Below are 20534 nucleotides of genomic sequence, written 5' to 3' on the forward strand. Positions count from 1 at the left end.
AATCCCATCCTACCCCCTCCAATAATTATAATAAAAACTCAAAACAAAAAGAAAAAAATTCCATCTAACATGTATGCCTCCCCAAAGATATATATGCCCACCCATGCGATGAAAGAAAACAGAAGAAAACACGCTCAGACAAAGAAACAACAAAAAAAAAAAAACACCGCCCCTATTATGCCCCCCTTAAAATGCAATTGCTCCTCCTTTCACACACATCTACTGGAAAGTCTCAAGCAAAAGGATCCCTCCCCTCACTCTTCTCAAACTCAACCTCCACCCTCTTCTTCGCCGGCTCCCCCTCCCTATGATCATCTTTCACCTCCTCCACCTCCACCTCCTCTTCTCGTCCCTGTCCCCCCCCCTCTTTCAACCCAACAACCTCTCCACCACCGCCATACCTCTCCACCCACAACTTCCTCAGCACCCCATAAATAAACTGATACTGCCCCTCCGCCTGCACCATCATCTTCCTCTGCTCCCTCAACTGATTCACCGTGTCGAAAATCAAATCCTCCCCCAGCACCATCCCCCCAGTCTCACTACTCCCTCCCTCGCTCCCCTCACCCTCCCCATCCCTATCCCTATCCCACTCCCCCCCTTCCCTCTTCCCCCCTCTTTCACTGACCGACCCGCGCCTCGAGTTGTTCGCAGTAGCAACCATCTCATCCCACCGCTCTAACACCCCAGCCTCCAACTCCCTCATCAAATGCTCCAGCGCGATAAACGTCCCCGACCTCCCCACCCCAGCAGAGCAGTGCACAATCCTCGGATTATGCGGCCCCGCATTCTTCTCCCTCGACAAGCCCATCAGCGTAAAAAACGAGTCCAAGTCCTCCATCGCCGGGACGCCAAAATCCGGCCACTTTTTATAGAGAAAGTGCCAGAGAATCTTCTCCTCCACTGCCCCCCCCACCCCCTCACCACTCGACACACTCGATTCAGTAGGTGAGGGGACATAATCCTCCTCCAAAACAGGAACCTCGAGCGTGCCAGACGACGAGGTGGCAGCACCAGGAGACTTCATCTTGACGTCCATATCCGCGTCCCTCTCCGTTTCCGTCGTCGCCGCAGAGTTCGGTTCAGGAGTTTTATCCCGTCCGTTGGTGAAAAGCCGGACCGGAGAGCGGGATTTCTTCCTGTTTTGTCCACCGCCGCGGGAATGGATTGTAATGACCAGCTTGCGTAGCTCAATCGCGTCCCCTGCCGGGGTGGGCTCCAACCCGTCGCACCGGACCGTCGCCCTGAACCCATCCCCAAACTCATCCCTCTCGTTGATCTCAAGCGGGGGGTCTTCCTGGCTCCGTGGAAAGTAAGGAAAACACTTCTCCATGTGCCCCTCGTGCGTCTCGGTCAACATGACAATCACACCCGGCGATTCGACCTGTTCCACCACCATCCTCCAGACGTGGTCAATCGAGTTTTGCTTTGGACCCTGCATGGCGATGTACCGGTCTGGTTCTCTCGGCCGGCCGCTGATGGGGAAAGGGTGCAGAACGATGGGGGAGGCGTTCACGTAGTCGAGTTTTCCTTCTGGGACCTGGAGCTTGATCCGGTGGTTGTGCCAGGGTTGGATGTTCATGTACCTGTCCAGTTTTCGGAGATGGGGCCCTTTTACGCGAGCCCAGCGGAAGTCGGGGGAGAAGCTGGACGAGTTTTCGTTTTCGAGGCCTTGTTGGATGCGCATTCTTTCAAGCCAGACTAGTTCACCGAATTTGAATTCGATGTCTGACACAAAGACAAGTTAGTGATGTGAAAAAGTCAGGGGGAGGAAAGGGAATTACTGACCTATCTCGTTTGATTCCAGAAATGCGGGCATCTTCACCTGCTTTGGTACACGCAACAATGAGGATGATGATGATGATGATGGCTTCTCCTTCAGTTGTTGTTGTTGTTGTTGTTGGTGTTGTTGTGGTACCTGCAGCAACTGCTGTCCACTCTCCCCATTATTCTCCCCAGCCGTCTGTAGCCCACTCGTATCCATTTTCAAACTCAAAGGCGACACCGGCCTGCCATCAACCGAACCAGCAACCGGCGCAGTCGCCAAAGGTGAATGCGGCATCGACGCGGGAGGCGAATCGCGCGCCCGCTTCTGCGACCGGTGGAAAACCCGACTAAAAGGGCTGAGCTTCCCGCCAAACGGTCTCAGCGGCGACTCGGGCACCGGCAGAGGAAGATCGCCAGGTGGAGGGGTGATCTTTCCGGTTGGATCAGTCGTCGAGCTGTTGTTGCTGCTGCTAGGTCCAGCAAGACCGTTGGTTATCAGCGGGGGACCAGCAGGCAGCTCCTTTTTGGCCCGCCTGAACCGTGGGAGGTGGGCCATGGTTGGCATGGATGGCGGTGAGCTGAGGAGGAACAGGCGCCGCTTGATGTGCTCCGTGGCGTTATGTGTTGGGATTACGGTTTCGGTTTGGCTGTGTGTGTGGCACACAACACGAAGCAGTTCGGATTATTATTATGGAGATCGTTGTGGTAGGTAGGGTAGTGTTGAGGCGGTGACTGGTTGCGCAAGAGAGAAAAAAAAGGTTAAAACGGAGAGGGGCGATGAAACGGTTACTCAAAAGGTGAGGAGAGACCAGTGGGCGAAAGGTGCGATGGAGGGGAAAAAGTGAGGCGGAGGAGGGGACGACGAGGTAATATGTCGGGCGGTGGCGGCGACGAGGGGTAAAATAGGTCGATCTCTTTTTCACCCCCCGGTATTACTTGCAGTAGGTGAGCAGGCCACCTCTTTCGCCGGAGCTCTTCTTGTTGTCGGGTCGTCTCTTCGAAGATTAGATCAGAAAAAGGGGCCCCAGGACAAGGCTATTGTTTGTCTCTCTCTTTCTCTCTCTCCCTCTCTCTCCCTCCCTCTCTCTCTCTCTCTCTCTCTCTCTCTCTCTCTCTCTCTCTCTCTCTCTCTCTTTTGAGAAAGGTCAAACAGGAGCCTCTGGAAGGAAGGTGACGTTTTTGTTACTTGTCGCAAAGGAGACTGATGACTGGTCGGAAATGTTGCGCTTCTGCATCTTTTTCTGCAACTGACCTGGACACCCAGAGGCGGCTGCACAGCGGGTGCTTGCAAATCCCGCTCCAGCGCTGAAATTAGCGGCAGCAGTGGACCCCCTTTTCATGGGTTAATTTTCCTTTGGAATTCCCACAGAAGCTCACCAGTGGGTGTTGGTGACCAGGGCCCTGGCCGGCTTTGCGGCTGGTGAAGAAGCCAATGAAACCCCACCGAGCGTCATATCAGATGGATGATAATGGTATCCAACCTCGAGACACCCGTCAGGCACATCTGCCATGGCAATGGACAGCCCTGACTTGCTAGTCCTCTCACTGCATATGCAGCTGACGTGCTAACAGCCTCACGCGATCACCTCTGTCAACAGATCGACATTATTCTGTTGGCCACATAATAAAACAGAGAGATTGGTCACGGACAGGTCAATGTGTGAAAAAAGGTCACCTGTGTTTCTACAAGAACCTTGATCTTGTCCCTGCTCTACTTCTTCCCCCCTCTCTCCCTCCCCCTCCCCCTCCCCACCTCCTCTACCCCAGCCTCAACCTGTATCCTAACCGCCTCCCTCAACTTCTGCACCACCTCCCCCTGCCCCGAAAACGCCCTCTCCAGAATCTCATCCATCTCCCTCTCCACCTTGGCCACATTCCTCCCCCCCATATTCTTATTCCCTCCCCCACCAACCTTCAAATCAACAAACACCCCTGCCCACCTCTTCGTAAAAGCAACAATGCTCCTCCTCAGCTCATTATCCAACTGCTCATGAACATCCACCTCCCCTTCTTTACCCCCTCCTCCCTCCTTGACCCCATTCCCTCTGCCTCCTCCTCCTCCTCCCAAACCCAGCAGTGAACTTCCCGGAATATACCCCCCAATCGTCCCCCCCAAACTGCCCACCCGTTCCCAAACCCCCCTGATTAGATTCCCCCCTACCGGCTTTAATATTCCGTCCCAAATCTGCCCAAAATGCTGCATCTCCCTGATCCTCCCCGAGACCGACTGCGTACCAATATGCACGTTTCTGATGTCGCCAATCTCGAGCGTCACAAGCTCGTTCTTGAGGATAAGCAAGTTCTTAATCATAAACAGATCTGGGTCGGTACCCTTGTGGGGAGCTGCGCGGATGCGGGCCTCGGCGCGGTGAAGGCATGAGATGGACTCCCGGAGCAGGCTGAAGATGATGGGGGAGTTGCGTTGCTATTGGACAGGTTAGATGGGGGTGTGGATGGGAAAAGGGGGCGGGAGAGAGAGAGAGGGAAAACATACGCAGCGTTCTTTGGGCATGGATTGATCAAACATGACCAACAGCTCAATAGCTCGCTTGATAGGGGGAAAAGCGTTCGAGGAGGAGTCATTGTTGGTGACTGGCCCGATCTTGAGCGAGTCTAGGGCGACGGCGGCCTTGGTGATGGATTTGGATATCTCGGCTTCGAAAAGAGCGTCGGTGAACGTCCAGAGGTGCTCAGTAAGTAGCCGCGCGGTGAGCTCCCTGCAGTGAGCCACAAACGGGGTTTCATCCTCGTCAAAGTCCAACAGGAGATACTCGTTGGTGACCCAGCCTATTATGTTGCACACTGTTCTCAGGTCGCTATTGTGGAGAACAGACTGGAGGTTGGTGGCGACAGGGGCGACGTTTGTACCCGTGACCAAAGACCCGGCGTGGGAGGATTTGAGGGCGGTGAACGCAGATTTGGGGTCGGTTGAGTATTGGGTCTCGATGGCGAAGATTTTCCGGAAGAGGGAGGCTTCATTGTAGGAACGCTCGTAGCACTGCTTGACAAAGTTACGGGCCGCGGTCTCGACGGATTCCTTGGCTTCTGAGCGGAAGGCGTCGAGGTCGCTTTGAATTAGTGGTTTCAGGTCTCTTTCTCTGACGGCCCAGTAGGCGTGGAAGATGTTGTTGGCTGTGTTGGCATAGATGTCCCAGTTGAGTGCTGTTTGCGGATGGCCGTTTTGATCGTAGACGTTGCGGATGACGGTCTGGATGTTTGGTATTAAGGAGTAGGACTCCAGCAATGTCTCTTCAAACCGGCCATAAGCCAGGGCGTGCCGTGCGGACTCGGACCGCGTAGCCAATATTTGTTTGGAAATTTCGGCAGAAACTCCGTTGAGGCGATTGGTGAAGCCAACTTCAAGCAAGTGCAGAGCCTTGGTGAGCAAGGCCTGATAGCGGGCAAGGTAAGACTCGGCATCTCGGTACGTCGTGTTTTTCGTCATGAAGGCTATGCAAGAGTCGAGGCTTGACAAAATATCGGCAAACGCGTCGTCCTCCACAAGTCGGCCTGCTCCTGGAGCATTGAGTCGTCTGCTGACATTGTCCAGATACGCGTAGTAGTGAAGATCTGTGCCAACATCATCGGCCAGCTTCTGCAGCCGTTTCTGCTCTGTGAGTAGGTCGTCGCATTGGGCCTTGAAAGAGCTGGTTTGGTCGTCAACTGCCCGGAACGACTGGCTCAGGGATTCGAGAACCTTGAGAGCACTATTCGCATCTTCAACGAGGGTGCCCAAGTGTCGTTCGGTCATGACCAGCTGATCGTGGTACAACAGGAATTCCTGTTGACTTGCTTCCAGTAGCTCCTTGTCCAGCTCGGCATCGTGAGCGTCATGTTCGACCGGCAGCTTTGCCGCCACAGACTCCGGAACGCCCAATGCTTCCCATGTTCGGCCATGTCGTATCCTCCTCCCCTTCTTCTTCTTGTGGTGTGGCTTTCCACCTATTTGGGCCTTGACGATGTCATAGAAATCCGAGTACGACTTTGCTCTTCGTGACAAGGTAGGTTCTGGTGGAGAATTGGTGTCTTCTTGGTCTTCGAAAAGAACTGGGAGCGATCCTGCGCCATCGACATTGTCTACACCCTGTACATATGGAGCTTGTCAGTCAAGAGTATTTCTTGAGTATATAGCTCCTGAGAGCCCAGGCCACTTACATTTGGAGGCTGGAGCAGTGACTTCTTTCTTTGGTGGCCTGAGCTTTGCGCCTGTCGCTGCTGTTGTTGGTAGTCGGGTACAAAGCTGTACCAGGAGTCTTCAAACATTTTTGTTTCTTAGCTCCCGTGGGATTCGGTCGATTTGTTGCTAACACCGGCTCCGGTGGCCGTCTCCGTATGTCTTCTCGGATGCCGCGTATATCTGGCCGCAACGCAACGGGCGGGACCCTTCACCGCGACCGACAGCACGCCCTGGCTCCCTAAAAGTGCCCCACAATGCAGTGGTGGGATGCGGGGCGCACGGGCCGCATGTTAAGCTCTTTGATGCCAAGACATGAGCTTGGGGACCCATCGTATTGAAGAAAAAGGTTCATGCCTGCTGCATCCGAAGACAGCCTCGTGAATACCCAGTGACCTCACCATCTCGGGCCATCACTGATATTTCAGTCGAACTCGGCTACCCAAGGCATTTTGGTGGTCAGGGTATGAAGCCGACGACAATCCGAGCTCTTCTGTTCTCTCACCTCTGACACAAAGGAATCTGGAAGCCAATCAGACCCGGCATATAAGTCAGCACTCAGAGACAGTTCAAGATAGCCTCGTCTGCCATGTATCGCACAGCCCTACGATGGACCGCCAGGACAGCAAAGCCTTCGCAATGGGTACGGCATTCGAGTACCGGGGGGGAAGCTCAGCCTCGCCGTTCCATCATCCCTCTCGTCGCTGGAGCTGTCCTTGTGGGAGCTGGCGTTGGTGGTTTCTGGGCTTACCAAAACTACTCCCAACTATCCAAGCAACAAGAACAGGCTAGAAGCCCTAAACAGGCAGAAAAGGCCGAGATTCTCCGTGAGAAACCACGGAAGAAGGCAAAGTCTAGGGAGGAGAGCAATGAACTGATCAGCCCTCAACATGTCCAAGTCAAGCACAGTCATGACCACCCCGGCGTCTATGCTTGGGGTTCCAATGTGGGCAAGGTTGCTGCTCCTGACTCCAAGGAATCCAACATCAAGACACCACGGAGGATTCCCTTCTTTGACGGCCAGATTCTCAGGGATTTGAAGCTGGAACGAGACTTTGGCGTGGCAGTCAACGAGAAAGGTGACCTAGTTCAGTGGGGTGTCGGCTACAACAGAGATGCCCCCGGCCCGGAAGTTACCCTCAGGGGCAAAGATGTCACCAAGATCGCCGTCTCCCGGGACCGTGTCATTGCCCTCTCGTCCAACGGACAAGTCTACTCCATTCCTGTTGCCAAAGCTGACCAGGCCTTTGCCGAAAACACACCAAACTCTCATTCTTCCTGGTCCATTTGGTCCGGCACCCCCAGCCTCACCCAGCACTACAGGACCCTCAAGCCTGCCAACCTGGGTTGGAACGAACAAGTGGTCGATGTCAAGTCCGGCCTTGAACACTGTCTGATGCTCACCTCCAGAGGTCGCGTCTTCTCGGCCGCCTCTAGCACAGAGGACTTTCCTTCCCGAGGTCAGCTCGGTGTTCCTGGGCTGACGTGGCAAAACCGCCCAGCTGGACCATATGACCAGCCTCACGAGGTCGGCGGACTGCGCGGTTTCAAGGTCAGGGAGATCGCCACGGGTGACTATCACTCCCTTGCCCTTGACAACGAAGGGAGGGTCTTTTCCTTTGGTGATAACACCGTTGGCCAGCTTGGTTTCAAGACCGATCTCACAGCTACCCATATTGACACCCCCTCTCTGTTGCCCGTCAACCAGCTCTACGCCGGCACCAACCTCAAGCCCAAGGTTACCTCCATCGCCGCTGGCGGACTCAGCAGCTTCTTCACCGTTGACGCCACCAAGGTTCAATCAGAGTCTGGGTCGGAAGTCATGCCCGCCTCTGAGCTCGGCAGAGTCGTGGCCGAGACGTGGGCTTGTGGTTCCGGTATCCACGGCGAACTCGGCACAGGCAAATGGCTTCACGTCTCTGTTGCTCCCTCCAAGGTCAAGGCTCTTTCCGATCTCTATGAATACGACGAGGCAACCAATACTGTCCATCCTATTCGTCTCAGCAAGATCGCCGTAGGAAGCACACATGTCTGTGCTGTCATGGACAATGTGCATGATTCCAAGCGGAACTCTAAGGGGGGTCCACAGTTTGGGAACGATGTCTTGTTCTGGGGAGGGAACGAGAGCTATCAGTTGGGCACGGGCAAGAGAAATAACACGAACGTGCCGATTTATATTGGGGCGTTGGATGGGGACAGGGTTGGGGCTGGGAAGATGGATGGGGAGCTGGGGAGGAATAGGCTCCAAATTGCTCCGAGGGCGAGGGTGAATCTGTTGACTGATAAGGGGGGGAAGGCTGGGAAGGGGAGGCAGGTGGATGTGGAGCAGAGGGTAGAGTGTGGGAGGTGCGTGAGCGCTGTCTACTCTGCCGTGTAAGATTGGTTTGTTGGGGAGATGGACATGTATGGATACGTGTAAGAACAAAACTGTGGCAATGGGATGGATGGTCAAGGAGTTGTATATGATGAAAGAGGGCAGGCAAAACTCCAATCGCATCTCGGTTTTTTTGGCTTGGGAAAGGTTTCAATTTCATCATTTTGTCAACAGCGCATGAACCTCATACATCCGAGTGCTTTACGATGCAACAACTCGCAACATTTTCGACTACCGAATGTCTACCTATGCCTTTGTACCTGCAGCTCGGGAACTAGCCGGCGGGTAATACATCGACACCACACCACCGCACCCCGTCCCGTCAAGATGAGCATATTCTAGATCCCGAGACGGGATAGAGAGGGGGATTCGCCATGGCTAATCTGCTAACCCCTCCTTCGATGCTCAACGACGTCAGCTACCATGGCTGTGATTGACGGGAATATTTCATTGCCATTGCGTCGCAGCTTGCAGATATTTCATATCTAGGTCTCGTCTCCCATTCTGGACATGCTTCTCTCTCTTTGCTTTGACCTTTCTGAGGTTTTGAACATTGCGCTCTTTAAATCAGCAAGATGCGGCTTCAAACCTCTGCAGGGTTGCTGCCCTTGATATCCCTAACCACAGCCTTGACAGAGACCCCCTTTCTCGGCTTCCCCTCCCCGTGGATCTCGCCCGACCCATCCGATGCCGAATGGCAAGCCGCGTACGAAAAAGCTGTGGCCTTTGTTTCTCAGCTCACCCTCACCGAAAAAGTCAACTTGACAACCGGCACGGGCTGGGAAGGCGACAGATGTATCGGCAAGACTGGCTCGGTCCCAAGATTGGGGTTTGAGGGGTTTTGTCTGATGGATGGGCCGTTGGGTGTGAGATATGGTATGCCCTCCTGTCTCCCTTCTCCAACACCTCCCAACTAACAGTCGATGATAGTCGACAAAGCCTCAGCCTTTCCCGCGGGCATGAACGCCGCAGCAACCTTCAGCAAACGCCTCATGCGTGCCCGGGGCGAAGCGATGGGTGAAGAGTTCCGCGGCAAGGGCGTTGATGTCCAGCTTGGTCCTGTTGCCGGAGCCCTAGGCAGAACACCGCAGGGAGGGAGAAACTGGGAGGGTTTCTCTCCTGATCCGTACCTGACTGGAGTGGCGATTGCGGAAACGATCAGGGGGATCCAGAGTAGGGGTGTGATTGCCTGTGCTAAGCATTACATTCTTAATGAGCAGGAGCATTTCCGCGGGAGTGTGGATGTGAGGATTGGCGATAAGACGATGCATGAGTTGTACCTGTGGCCGTTTGCGGATGCGGTGAGGGCTGGGGTGGGGAGTGTGATGTGTAGTTATAACAGGGTCAACGGGACGTATGCGTGTGAGAATGAGTGGGTGCAGAATTACTTGTTGAAGAGTGAGCTGGGGTTTAGGGGGTTTGGTGAGTTTCTGGCGGTGTGTCTCCCGGGAGGATGCTGATGAGAAAGACAGTGATGTCCGACTGGGGAGCACAACACAGCACCCTTGGCTCAGCCCTCTCGGGGCTCGATATGGCAATGCCAGGCGACATGATGGGTCCCCCTTCCGCCTCATCACCCCCCTACGGCTCGCACTGGGGCGGCGCGCTCACCCAAGCCGTCCTCAAAGGCGAGGTTCCCCAGTGGCGCCTCGATGACATGGTCACCCGGATCATGACCTCCTTTTTCCGCGTCCACGTCGGGAGCTACACCTCCCGCCCAGAACCCAACTTCTCCGCCTGGACCCGAAACACCACTGGCCCCCAATACAAGTACTCCAACCGTCCCTGGACCACCGTCAACTCCCACATCGATGTCCAAGCCAACCACTCGGCTCTCATCCGTGAACTAGCCGCCAAATCCACCGTCATCCTCAAGAACACCGGCATCCTCCCCCTTTCCAAATCCTCCCTGACCAGCCTAGCAGTAATAGGCAACGACGCCCACGACAACCTCAACGGACCCAACTCCTGCCCCGAGCGAGCCTGCATCAACGGGACGGTAGCAATGGGATACGGCTCTGGCACGACCGACTTCCCCTATCTGATCTCACCCGCCACGGCCCTGTTGGGCCTCTCCCAGGAGCACAACATAACCTTTTTCAACACCACCTCCAACTGGGACCTCCCCACCGCTCAATCCACCGCCTCCAACGCTTCCGTCGCCATAGTCTTTGCAACCGCCACCTCGGGGGAGAATTTTGTGTCCATCGATGGGAATGCTGGTGATAGGAACAATCTCACGTTGTGGGACAACGGTGACGCTTTGATCCGCGCCGTGGCGGCTGTCAACCCTAACACCATCGTTGTGTTGCACACCTCGGGCCCTGTCGTCATTGATCACGCGGATAAGCACCCGAATATTTCAGCTATCCTCTGGGCCGGGTTTCCCGGTCAGGAATCTGGGAACGGGCTGGCGGATGTTTTGTTTGGTGATGTCCACCCACAAGGCCGCAGCCCGTTTACCTGGGGTAAGGACTTGGAGTCGTACGGGGTTGAGTTGTTGACGGTGGCGCCTGATCCGAGGAGTCCGAGGCAGGAGTTTCCGGAGGGGGTGTTTATTGACTATAGGTGGTTTTTGAGCGAGGGGAAGGGGGAGAGGGGGAGGGTTACGTATGGGTTTGGGCACGGGGTTGGGTACACGGAGTTTGAGTATGGGGATTTGGTTGTCGAGAGGGTTGGTGGGAGGGGGGGATACGAGGTGAATAAGGGGAGGACGATACCGGCGCCGGTGATGGGGGAGGTTGTTGATATAGGGGATGTGGAGGGGTGGACTGAGCCGGAGGGGTTTGAGGGGTGGAGGATTCCGAGGTATGTTTACCCTTGGGTCAATGCGACTGTATATAACAGTGAGAATGGCACCGCGCGATCACCTAGCATTGGTGACTTCCCGCCGGAGGCTAGGGATGGGGGGGTGCAAGAGGAGCTACCGGCCGGTGGGAAGGAGGGTGGCAATGAGGGGTTGTATGAGGTTTTGTTTGAGGTGAAGGTGGATGTGAAGAATGCAGGGACGAGGGAGGGGGTGGAGGTTGTTCAGTTGGTGAGCTGCCTTGTTTGCTTCTTCTGTTGTGATCCCGTACGGCTGATGATGAATAGTACCTCTCACCCAACAACCCTCTCGCCCCGTCTCTCCTCCTCCGCGGCTTTGACGACGTCCTCCTCGCCCCCAACGCCACCAAAACCGTCACCTTCTCCCTCACCCGTCGTGACATTAGCGAGTGGAACACCGAAGCCCAGAACTGGGAGATTCTCACGGAGTATCAGCAGACCGTCTTTGTCGGGTCGAGCTCGATGGATTTGAGGTTGAACAGGACACTGCCCCTTTGAAGAGACTTGAGAATCACACACTGGGCTAGGTAGCGATATCATGAACAGTTTCAATCTATCATCTACCAAGCTGTCTTCCTTCCTCTCTTCCCTGAACACAGCCGGCGAACTCTTGGATACTTCAGCCATCGGCCACAGCATCTCGACATTTACGCCTCGTTGATCGCGTTCTTACGCGAGGCACCAGAGTCTGGTATCACATGCAAAATGATCCGTTCTCGAGGCCGAATTCTCAAACATTCTGGCAGCTGGACAGATCTGAAGCCAACATTTTCCAGATCCACTTGATCGAAGCCAAATCGACATGACAGATACCACTGGCGACCTCAGCTCGTCACTTCTCTTGATGCTGTAACCTCATCTTTCCGCCCAGCTTTCACTTCCAAAGCGTTCCAACATTGACATCTTGCCTATTAGAACTTCCATCAGGGGCTTTCTCCCATGTTTCACAGCTCAGAGACGATCCAATTCCCAGATCTGGTCGCCGATCTCGACATCCATCACAAAGCCACACTCCACCGGTACCAAAGCCCCCCCTCAAACTAACAACGCCTCCGGAGAAGAATGAGAGCAACTTCGCAAAGCACTGGCAGTTCACAGTCAAGCCATCAGATTTGCAAGCGTGCACGAGCCATCTGGTTTGTCTATATAATCGAGTCTTTCCTCCCATTTCCTTCTCTGTTTTACATCGAACATACCACACCACCATCGACTTCGACATCAACTTCGACATCCATCGATATCGTCTTTAACATTGTCTTCAACATCGTCTCGACTCGGACTTCGACAACATCGACATCGACATCCACACCACCAGCAACGACGAACGATGCGACCGACCGGACGACAACGACGACGACAATATTCCCCTTTCCCGGCTCTTCCCCCTCTTCCCATGAGCACACCAACACACCCCCGGGTGGCACGATCGGATTGTGGACGGTCAACTAGGGGGGTAATAGACTCTGGGTTGTAGCTGCTGGGATAGCACGATCCGACCGTGGACGGTTACCTGGCGCGAAGCCTCCCTCGTTCTTATGGATGGGTGTATGGGTCTGGCGGATATGATTCGAGGAATAGGATGGTGGAGTCTGGCTGGTTGTTGTTGCCTTGGTGAGGGAGTGGTGGTTCTTTTTTCTTTTTCCTTTTCCTTTTTTCTTTTTCTTTTTTCCTTTTCCTTTTCCTTTTCCTTTTTCTTTTTCTTTTTCTTTTTTTCTTTTTTCCTTTTCCTTTTTCTTTTTTCCTTTTTCTTTTTCTTTTTCTTTTTCTTTTTTCCTTTTTCCTTTTTCCTTTTCCTTTTTCTTTTTCTTTTTTTCTTTTTTCCTTTTCCTTTTCCTTTTCCTTTTCCTTTTTCTTTTTCTTTTTCTTTCTTTTTCTTTCTTTTTCTTTTTTTTTCTTTTTTTTTTCTTTTTTTTTCTTTTCCTTTTCCATGCCATATATTGCCATCTATCTTGCCATTTATCGGGCGGCGAAGTCGGACTCTGTCACCTCCTCGTGGTGTCGCCTGGAAACTCGTCTCTCCGAGGAGAGCGAGGCCAACACAGAGACGCATGCGACTTTTGTAGGTAGCTACGAGAACAATACAAGACTTTTGGTCATGACTTTCAATGCCTTTTCGTGTGTGCCTTCGAGACTCTGCCTTGTGATTAAACAACTCTTGTAGCGCTCTTGCGATGCATCCAAAAGAGATGGGGCAAATACCTCGACACCCATGCCATGATGTCGATCATGGTTTTGGCGTCTGGAGAGGTTAGACTTGAGATCACTGGGGGGTTTCTGTTGATCCTGACTTGTCTGCATCACGAGAGACCATCAGGATGGAGGTATAGCTCAACCTGTGCGAAACATTCTCTCCCTGTCTCAAGGTACCACCACCCACATCGGGGCTTCAGTTTCCAGAACCCATCATTACCCTGTGAATCAAAGAAATCCCCGTTCCGTTGTTCAACAACAGGTCTTGTCGGAGCTCAGACTTCTCACCACCTTCCACCTCAAGCCACCTGGGTACTTGACTTTCTTCCCCTCCAAGTTCGATCACTGCCCGATTCATGTACGCTGTGTGATGGGCAAGTAAAACGCAGAGTCAAATCGAAACCACTCTGCAGCTATACGGCCATTAAGGATTTCTTAAGGGGATTTGTGTGGAGGTTTACACCTAGCTTGAGGTGTTTCGTGGCTTTATCCAAGTGCTTTTAGCTGTGCTTTAACTTTGCTTCTTACTGCGTAACGGTAGCATGGACCCAGGTTGTCGGGAGTGATGGCCCCGGGTGGAAGGGGGGGAAGGGTGGGGGGCTATAAAAAGGGGGAGGTGGTGCTGTAATGATAGATGGGGAAAGGGGTGCTCTGGTCCAAGAGACTGGTAGAGCGATGGAGAAAAGCATCATATTTCTGTTGTTGGGATCTCATGTCTACCCATAAGACTTGGCATTTTTCTTTGATGAGTTGCTGAGTATGGCTGCCGTTTGAGTCAAGTCTTTTGATGAACGATAAGGGAGAAAGAGGCCTTGTAGTGCTACCGGTAGACCAGAGAGAAACCTCGGGACTAACCACCTAAGGTTATAACCTCACCCCCCAGCGAACAATTTTATCAAAACTCGGTTGCCCCGGCTGGTGTAAGTTAGCACAGCGGTCAACCGCGTTCGGTCCTGAAAAAAAAAATGATATCAAGTTTCTCCTGGGGGCACACAATTTCTTCCAAAGCAGGCGCGCAGCCACAGACAGGACCCGAGGTCTCGGTTCAAAACCGAGGTCGAGCAATGAGTTTGTCTTTTTTTGTTTCTGTCACATTTCTCCTCGTCCAACAACACCCTCTTCTCATGATGCCTTCAAACATGTTCTCCAGCCCAAACATATCAACTCTCACCAGCCACACACAGACAACCACACCCCCGCTACAAGAATAAGCCCTTCCCACACGCCTGCCCGCCCGACAGGGATGCATCCCGGACTTTTCGGGCTCGCTCCACAGTCCGACGAAAGGGACCCGAGCCCCGAGCCGCACCTTTCGCGCCCCGGAACGCCAAAGCAACCCGCAAGAAACATCCACTTCTTCACCCAGCAGATGGATGTCAAAAAGGGTTGGCGGGCGCTAAACAAACCGGCAGACTCGGAGATGACCTCCTTCCCTCAGTCATGAGGCTCATAAGAGGTACTAACTTGAATGCCAGTTCATCATGGTGATTCATAAAAGCGAGGGGAGTTTACAAATCATTACTAAAAAGCCACAAGACCTGAGACCTCTCTCCCGGAGTTAACAGGAAAAATACCGATGGTGTGGAAGGACAAGGCGGCGGTCTTCGGTAGTGTTCAACAAGACAGAAGGCCTCGGCAGGGTGGTAGGGTTCCGTCAACCATGGGGCGGCTACACCCTACAGGGCGATCGGAAGAGCCGCTCTTGTTGAGGGAAAAAAAAAAAAAAAAACCATGTCAAGGTGGTACCCGGTTCCCGGCGACAAGGTATTACAATGTTCGCTTTATGCCGAATCACCTGTTCTTCGGCTGCTTCCTGGATTGAGCTTGACCGCCGGAATGCATAAAAGAAAAAAATATTTTTCTTTTGTCGAAGAATTACAGAATATGGTTCGACAGGCGATATCCACAGGGCCGGATCAGGCCTGCAGGTGGAAAAAGAGTCCATGCCAGGTTGGTGTGAAGCAGTCAGAGGGGATTACAAATGTGAGAATTTGATATGTCCGAAGTCCGATCAGATAAAAATGAGGCTTGACAATAGCAAGGCTTCCTACAGGTCAGTTTTGTTATACGCGTAAAGTGCTAGAGGTAGACCGCGGATTCGAGACAATGTCGCGTGCTCTGTTCTGTAGCGAACATTTTCCCAGGTGGCTGGAAAAGAAAGAGAACCCCCCCCACTCGAATTCGGGTCCAAGGTGGAGATGGCGTCCGAAGCTATTAAGAAGCGAGTTCTCTCAGATTCATGTCATGCAGCAAAAGGGGCATTGGCTACCTCACAATTTTGCTTCATCTCAAAGGGAGATTGAAGAGAACCCCAATCTCGAAACCCAAGAGTTGGTGCGGTCTGATGTTTAGGTGCCGGTTGCCGAAATCCGCGGGTGGAATAAATGGTTGCGACGAGCGGTTGCGCGAGAGTTTCACTGATCCACAGCCGGGCTTGCAAATCGATAAATCGAACGAGCAAACCAACAGGATCGGCGCTATAAAACCGTGACAGAGCCATCCTATCCGCCGGCAGGCCAGCCCCACCGTTTGAACCTTTTCATTTGGAGGAAGAAAGAGGCGCGCAGAGGCACAGTTGATAGCGTTGGCTCGAAGAGTGGAAAGCTATCCTACTTATCAGCCTTTCGGAAGATGTTGGACGGCAGAAGACATGATGCCGAGATGCCGAGTGCAAGCGGCACAAAGCAAAAGAATGCGCAACGGTTTCTCTGGCGAAACCCCACAAGCGGGAAGCAAGCCACATGTCGCTGGTGGGCTCAAGCCTCTCCTTTGACACACGTCCGCGGTTAGGAAGTGGTGTCGCTGGCCAATTGTGCCTCTTTTTTCCCCATGTTCCAAGACACGGCAAGGCCATATCCTGTCAGGAAGTGCAAGTGTCTTCTTTACCTTACTCTTTGAACAAGTCGTTTTCCCTCGTGGGCTTCAGGAGGTTTGTGTTCCTTCTAGAAAGTGATGACGGCATCACTTACACCACAGCAAGCATAATACTGTGTGTGCGACTAGCGTGATGTTCACCGCTGCAGGGCACTCTTGCTGCCATCGATATGCAGCAAGCGAAAGAAACCCACTGCGGCATTCAAACTGACCCTGTCGCCCGGGCGTGATGACCAGGTGGCTCCCAGCGAAAATTCACATGGGGCGCTGTGTGTGTACTTCGGTCCGCTCAATTACTATGTCTGTGGTATCTCTTCAAGACTTGAGTCGTCGCTTGTATTATTTCAAAGAAGAAATAAGCAGACAAGAGAAAGAGAAGGAGAAAGAGAAAGAGGAATGAGGAGAGTCGGTCTTGTCAAGTCTTGGCCTCTCCAGCCAAGTGCTTGGGAATGCCATTTTTAGTGCCTCGTTTGCTGGTGTGTTTGCTCGCGTGTCCCGTAACCTTAGTACCTTTGGTGTGTGTGTGGGTGCGTACTTTGTACCGCCTAGCTTTGCTTCGCATGCATTCCCAAGTGAACCCACCCGTCCTTCTTTTAAACAAGGGCCACCGCCGTCATACTTTACCAAGGGAGGCCCCCCCCCAGTCACAATCCGTCACACACTTAACCTCACTTGCTTCCCGTCCCATTCTTCCCCATTTTGCGATCTCGAGGTGTTGATCCTTTTCCCAAGTAACACACACACACTCAACGACAACCGACCGCAGGAAAGACGTGTGTTGGTGTGGTGTTCGAGCTGCTTTTCCCTCCGTGGCTTTTTTTTGGGGCCCTTTTTCTCTTTTTCCTAAACGGCCTTTTTTGGGGGTTGCTCGACAAGACGGAAAAACCGACGAAACGAACAGGACGGACGACCCAATCCAGTAATTCCTAGAAATTAATAATCAGCATCAACAAAGAATAAAACGGTCACAACCTATTCGACAACGGCGTCAACCACGAGCACCTCACCCAAACTACCGGTTCAGGCCAATAGTGTAAAAAGAGTTAAAGAAAGCAAGCACGAAGAGAAATGCAGATGCAGCGACGATAGCCGAAGCAACTCCAACAAATCACCTCTTCCCCTTTCCTCCTTCTTCATCCTAGGAAAGGACCGGTTTGCCTCCCCGCCGGGTGGTGCGTGTGTTGTGCGTGTGGGTGTGTGTGTGTGTGTGTATGTGTGAGTGTGTCTCACCTCAACCTCGACCTCGACCTCAACCTCAACCTCAACCTCAACCTCAACCTCAACCTCAACCTCAACCTCAACCTACCTACCTAGCGACGAACCTATTTTAGACGATTCCGGCGCATCGCCATCGCAACCATGCCAGACTTCTCCCCCGTCCTCCCATCAACAACCTCGGCACCCCCCTCCCCGCCACATTCCCTCTCCGCCAAAACCATCACCACCTCCCCAAACCCCCTATTACCGCTCTACAACCTCGCCGCCAACATCCCCATCCCCACCAAATTCAAAAAGGCCAAACCCTCTCTTCGGTTACAGCGGGTAAAATCCAAAGACGAAGCCGTCTCTCACGATGTAACCAAACTGCAAACATCCTTCGCCATCCTTCCCTCTCTCAAACAGCTCCAAACCCGCAAATGGACCCTCTGGGACCTCCAGCACATGGTGACGTTTGGGTGTTTGGCCTTTTGTCTGCTCATCACACCATCAGCCCCGTTTCTCAAGAGCGCCGCGATGGGGTTGCTAGCAGTTCTGCTGGCCATGCCAGCGACGAGACAGTTTTTCCTGCCGTCGTTGCCGATTTGGGTGTATTTGTTTTATTTCTTTGCCAGCAGGTATGTTAGCGACCGTCATTCCGAGAGAATCTTTTTTTTTCTTTTCTTTTTTCGTTGTCTGATGCTGATGATGATGATGATGAAAAAGGTTCATCGCCCCTGAATACCGCCCCCACATCTGGGTCAAGGTCCTTCCCGCGCTAGAAAACATCCTCTACGGCGCCAACCTGAGCAACATCCTCTCGGCACACACCTACACCATCTTGGACATCATCGCCTGGATCCCCTACGGCCTCGGCCACTTTGCGCTCCCGTTGGTGACAACGGTGATGCTGTTTTTGTTTGCCGCCCCTGGGACAACGCCCGTCTGGGCGAGGGCGTTTGGGTACATGAGCATCCTCGGCGTGACGATCCAGATCCTCTTTCCTTGCACGCCTCCCTGGTACGAGGGTCTGCACGGCCTCGAGCCGGCGCACTACGGCATGGAGGGCAGCCCGGCTGGGTTGAAGAGGATCGATGAGCTGTTTGGCGTGGACATGTACACGACGAGCTTCACGACCGCCCCGGTGCCGTTTGGCGCGTTTCCTTCCCTGCACGGAGGCGATGCCGTGCTGGAGATGCTGTTTTTGCAGTACTGCTTCCCGAGGTTCAGGGCTTTTTTCGTGGGGTATGTGGTTTGGATTGCGTGGAGCACCATGTATCTGAACCACCACTACGCGATCGACCTTGTCGGAGGAGGGGTGATTGCCGCGGTCACGTATTACATTGCGAGAACGAAGTGGCTTCCGCGCCCGCAGCTGGACAAGACGACGAGGTGGGAGTATGAGTATGTCGAGTTTGGCGACAGGCCGAGGGTGGCGCTCGACGAGGAGTATGGTGGGATGGGGTTGGGACTGCTTCAGCGACGGGGGAGCGACGAATGGACTCTTGGGAGCTCGTCGAGCTTTGACTCGATGAGCAGGGGGGACACCCTCTGCGGGAGCAGCAGCTCTTCGCCGAATATCCTCAGCCCGACGACGCCGAATGATGACCACCATGGGGGGGACCTGTGGAGCAAAGTCCGGACGACGAGCCCGAGAGCGGTGGGGTTGACTGGGGTTGTGGTTGAGGAGGAGCAGAGGGAGGTGTATGTGAGGTGATCTCTTGGGAAATTAATCGACACATCCATCCTTTTCTCGCCACTTCTTCGACTCGGTTCCGGTTGCTTTTTTTCGATCGCCTTTTTTTTTTATACAACACGCGACTACTGCTACTATCGTTATTATTTATCTGTCGGGGCCAATTCATCAGCATTTTATTGGTTTGGGGTTGGGGGCAAACAAATGGCATTGGCAGGGCATTTCGCAAGCTTTGTGTGTGTGTGTGCGCGTGTGTGTGGTTATTTGGTATATACCCCATATCGTTCGCTCGCTTCATTTTTATATATATATGTGTGTGTGTACTGGAAAGGGGGGAAGTCAGTCTTGATAGACAGTCGTTTCTGTTTATTGGAGAAAGAACAAATCAGACTTTTGGATGGACAGAAGAGCGAGGGAGGGGGGAGGAGGGGGGAGGAGGATATATCCCATATAATGAGAGGTTGTCGAAGAGAAAAGGAGGGTGGGGGGGATATATGCCATCTTTTGGTCTTCTTAATGATAATGGCTTTTTTTATTTTTTTTTCTTTATTTTTTTTTTTAAATTGGTACGGGGAAGGGAAAGGGTGCGGTGCATATTATGGATCAAGAGGGAGGGGGGGGGTTGCATACCTAGTTGGGGAAGGGAGAGAGAAGAGATGGGTGATGATACCTGCGATTTGGATTTTGCCTTGAGAGCGAAGGGGATACTGGGAGGAAGGAAGGGTTTGCGATATCTAGGAGAAGGAGAAGGAGGAGGTGATGATGATGATGATGGTGGTGGTGGTGGTGGTTTTGTATCATATAACGATTATCAAAGGAATTTAAATCAAGTCAAACAATTGAGTAGAGGAGGGATGGGTGTGTGATGTTGGAAGTGAGGCTCTTTCCCCTCCACCGTTGGGACGCCTTCGGAGGGTTTAACCACTCTGGCCGGCCGGGTTCGGGTAGGTAGGCGGCGGCGTGGAAAAAGGGGGTTTCGGTTTCAGCCTCACAGCCTTGTGTCGTTCGGTGTTTTTTTTTTTTTTTTTTTTTCCCTTCTTTTCTCTTTCTCCCAAGATTGTCAAAAGTTGGGTGGGTGTGTCAGATTCGCTTAATCGGCCGGTCCCAGAACGCCACCACTCCGAGGAGTGATATTCCCCAATCTGTACTTCTTTCCATCATGGGACACGGCGAGGGGAAAGAGGGGGTTATAAAAGCATGGGAGGTAGGGGTTCGAAGCGGGAACGGAGAATATCTTGTGTGTCAGGTAGACAGACAGACAGGTAGATGCTGTGAGACGGGAGGTAGGTAGAAAGATGCAATCCTTCGGAGAATGCAACATCAAAGATAGTAAAAACCAAAAACTCAGAAAAAGGGTGATGCCGAACCGAAAACGGGAGATTCTTCTTATGATATATACATGGCAGTCACAGAGAGAGAGAGAGAGAGAGAGAGAG

At 53.0% G+C, this 20534-nt stretch overlaps 5 protein-coding genes across 5 annotated transcripts; 3 read left to right on the forward strand and 2 right to left on the reverse strand.

The window, feature by feature from the left end:
* Window positions 1–232: 232 nt before the first annotated feature.
* On the reverse strand, window positions 233–2817 carry QC761_509270 (uncharacterized protein; the record flags this gene model as incomplete). The annotated part of the gene is made up of 2 exons (XM_062880134.1): window positions 1789–2817; window positions 233–1728 (listed from the first exon to the last, which is right to left on the reverse strand). Exons 1-2 carry the CDS (start codon window positions 2330–2332, stop codon window positions 233–235), a joined length of 2040 nt encoding a protein of 679 aa, XP_062731459.1. The 5' UTR covers window positions 2333–2817.
* A 661-nt stretch (window positions 2818–3478) lies between these two features.
* COG3 (Golgi transport complex subunit 3) lies at window positions 3479–6151 on the reverse strand (the record flags this gene model as incomplete). Its single annotated transcript, XM_062880135.1, has 3 exons — window positions 5923–6151; window positions 4262–5851; window positions 3479–4192 (listed from the first exon to the last, which is right to left on the reverse strand). Exons 1-3 carry the CDS (start codon window positions 6028–6030, stop codon window positions 3479–3481), a joined length of 2412 nt encoding a protein of 803 aa, XP_062731460.1. The 5' UTR covers window positions 6031–6151.
* Window positions 6152–6530: 379 nt separating this feature from the next.
* On the forward strand, window positions 6531–8318 carry QC761_509300 (uncharacterized protein; the record flags this gene model as incomplete). The annotated part of the gene is made up of 1 exon (XM_062880136.1): window positions 6531–8318. The coding sequence occupies one exon, from the start codon at window positions 6531–6533 to the stop codon at window positions 8316–8318; it is 1788 nt and encodes a 595-aa protein (XP_062731461.1).
* Window positions 8319–8890: 572 nt separating this feature from the next.
* Window positions 8891–11675, forward strand: BGL4_1 (beta-glucosidase; the record flags this gene model as incomplete). The annotated part of the gene is made up of 4 exons (XM_062880137.1): window positions 8891–9191; window positions 9246–9737; window positions 9788–11352; window positions 11409–11675. The coding sequence occupies 4 exons, from the start codon at window positions 8891–8893 to the stop codon at window positions 11637–11639; spliced, it is 2589 nt and encodes an 862-aa protein (XP_062731462.1). The 3' UTR covers window positions 11640–11675.
* A 5286-nt stretch (window positions 11676–16961) lies between these two features.
* AUR1 (Phosphatidylinositol:ceramide phosphoinositol transferase (IPC synthase)) lies at window positions 16962–19557 on the forward strand. The gene is made up of 2 exons (XM_062880138.1): window positions 16962–18040; window positions 18129–19557. The coding sequence occupies exons 1-2, from the start codon at window positions 17565–17567 to the stop codon at window positions 19117–19119; spliced, it is 1467 nt and encodes a 488-aa protein (XP_062731463.1). The 5' UTR covers window positions 16962–17564; the 3' UTR covers window positions 19120–19557.
* Window positions 19558–20534: the final 977 nt, after the last annotated feature.

Source organism: Podospora bellae-mahoneyi, chromosome 5 (assembly GCF_035222275.1).
Source record: "Podospora bellae-mahoneyi strain CBS 112042 chromosome 5, whole genome shotgun sequence".
NCBI classification, from domain to species: Eukaryota; Fungi; Ascomycota; class Sordariomycetes; order Sordariales; family Podosporaceae; genus Podospora; species Podospora bellae-mahoneyi.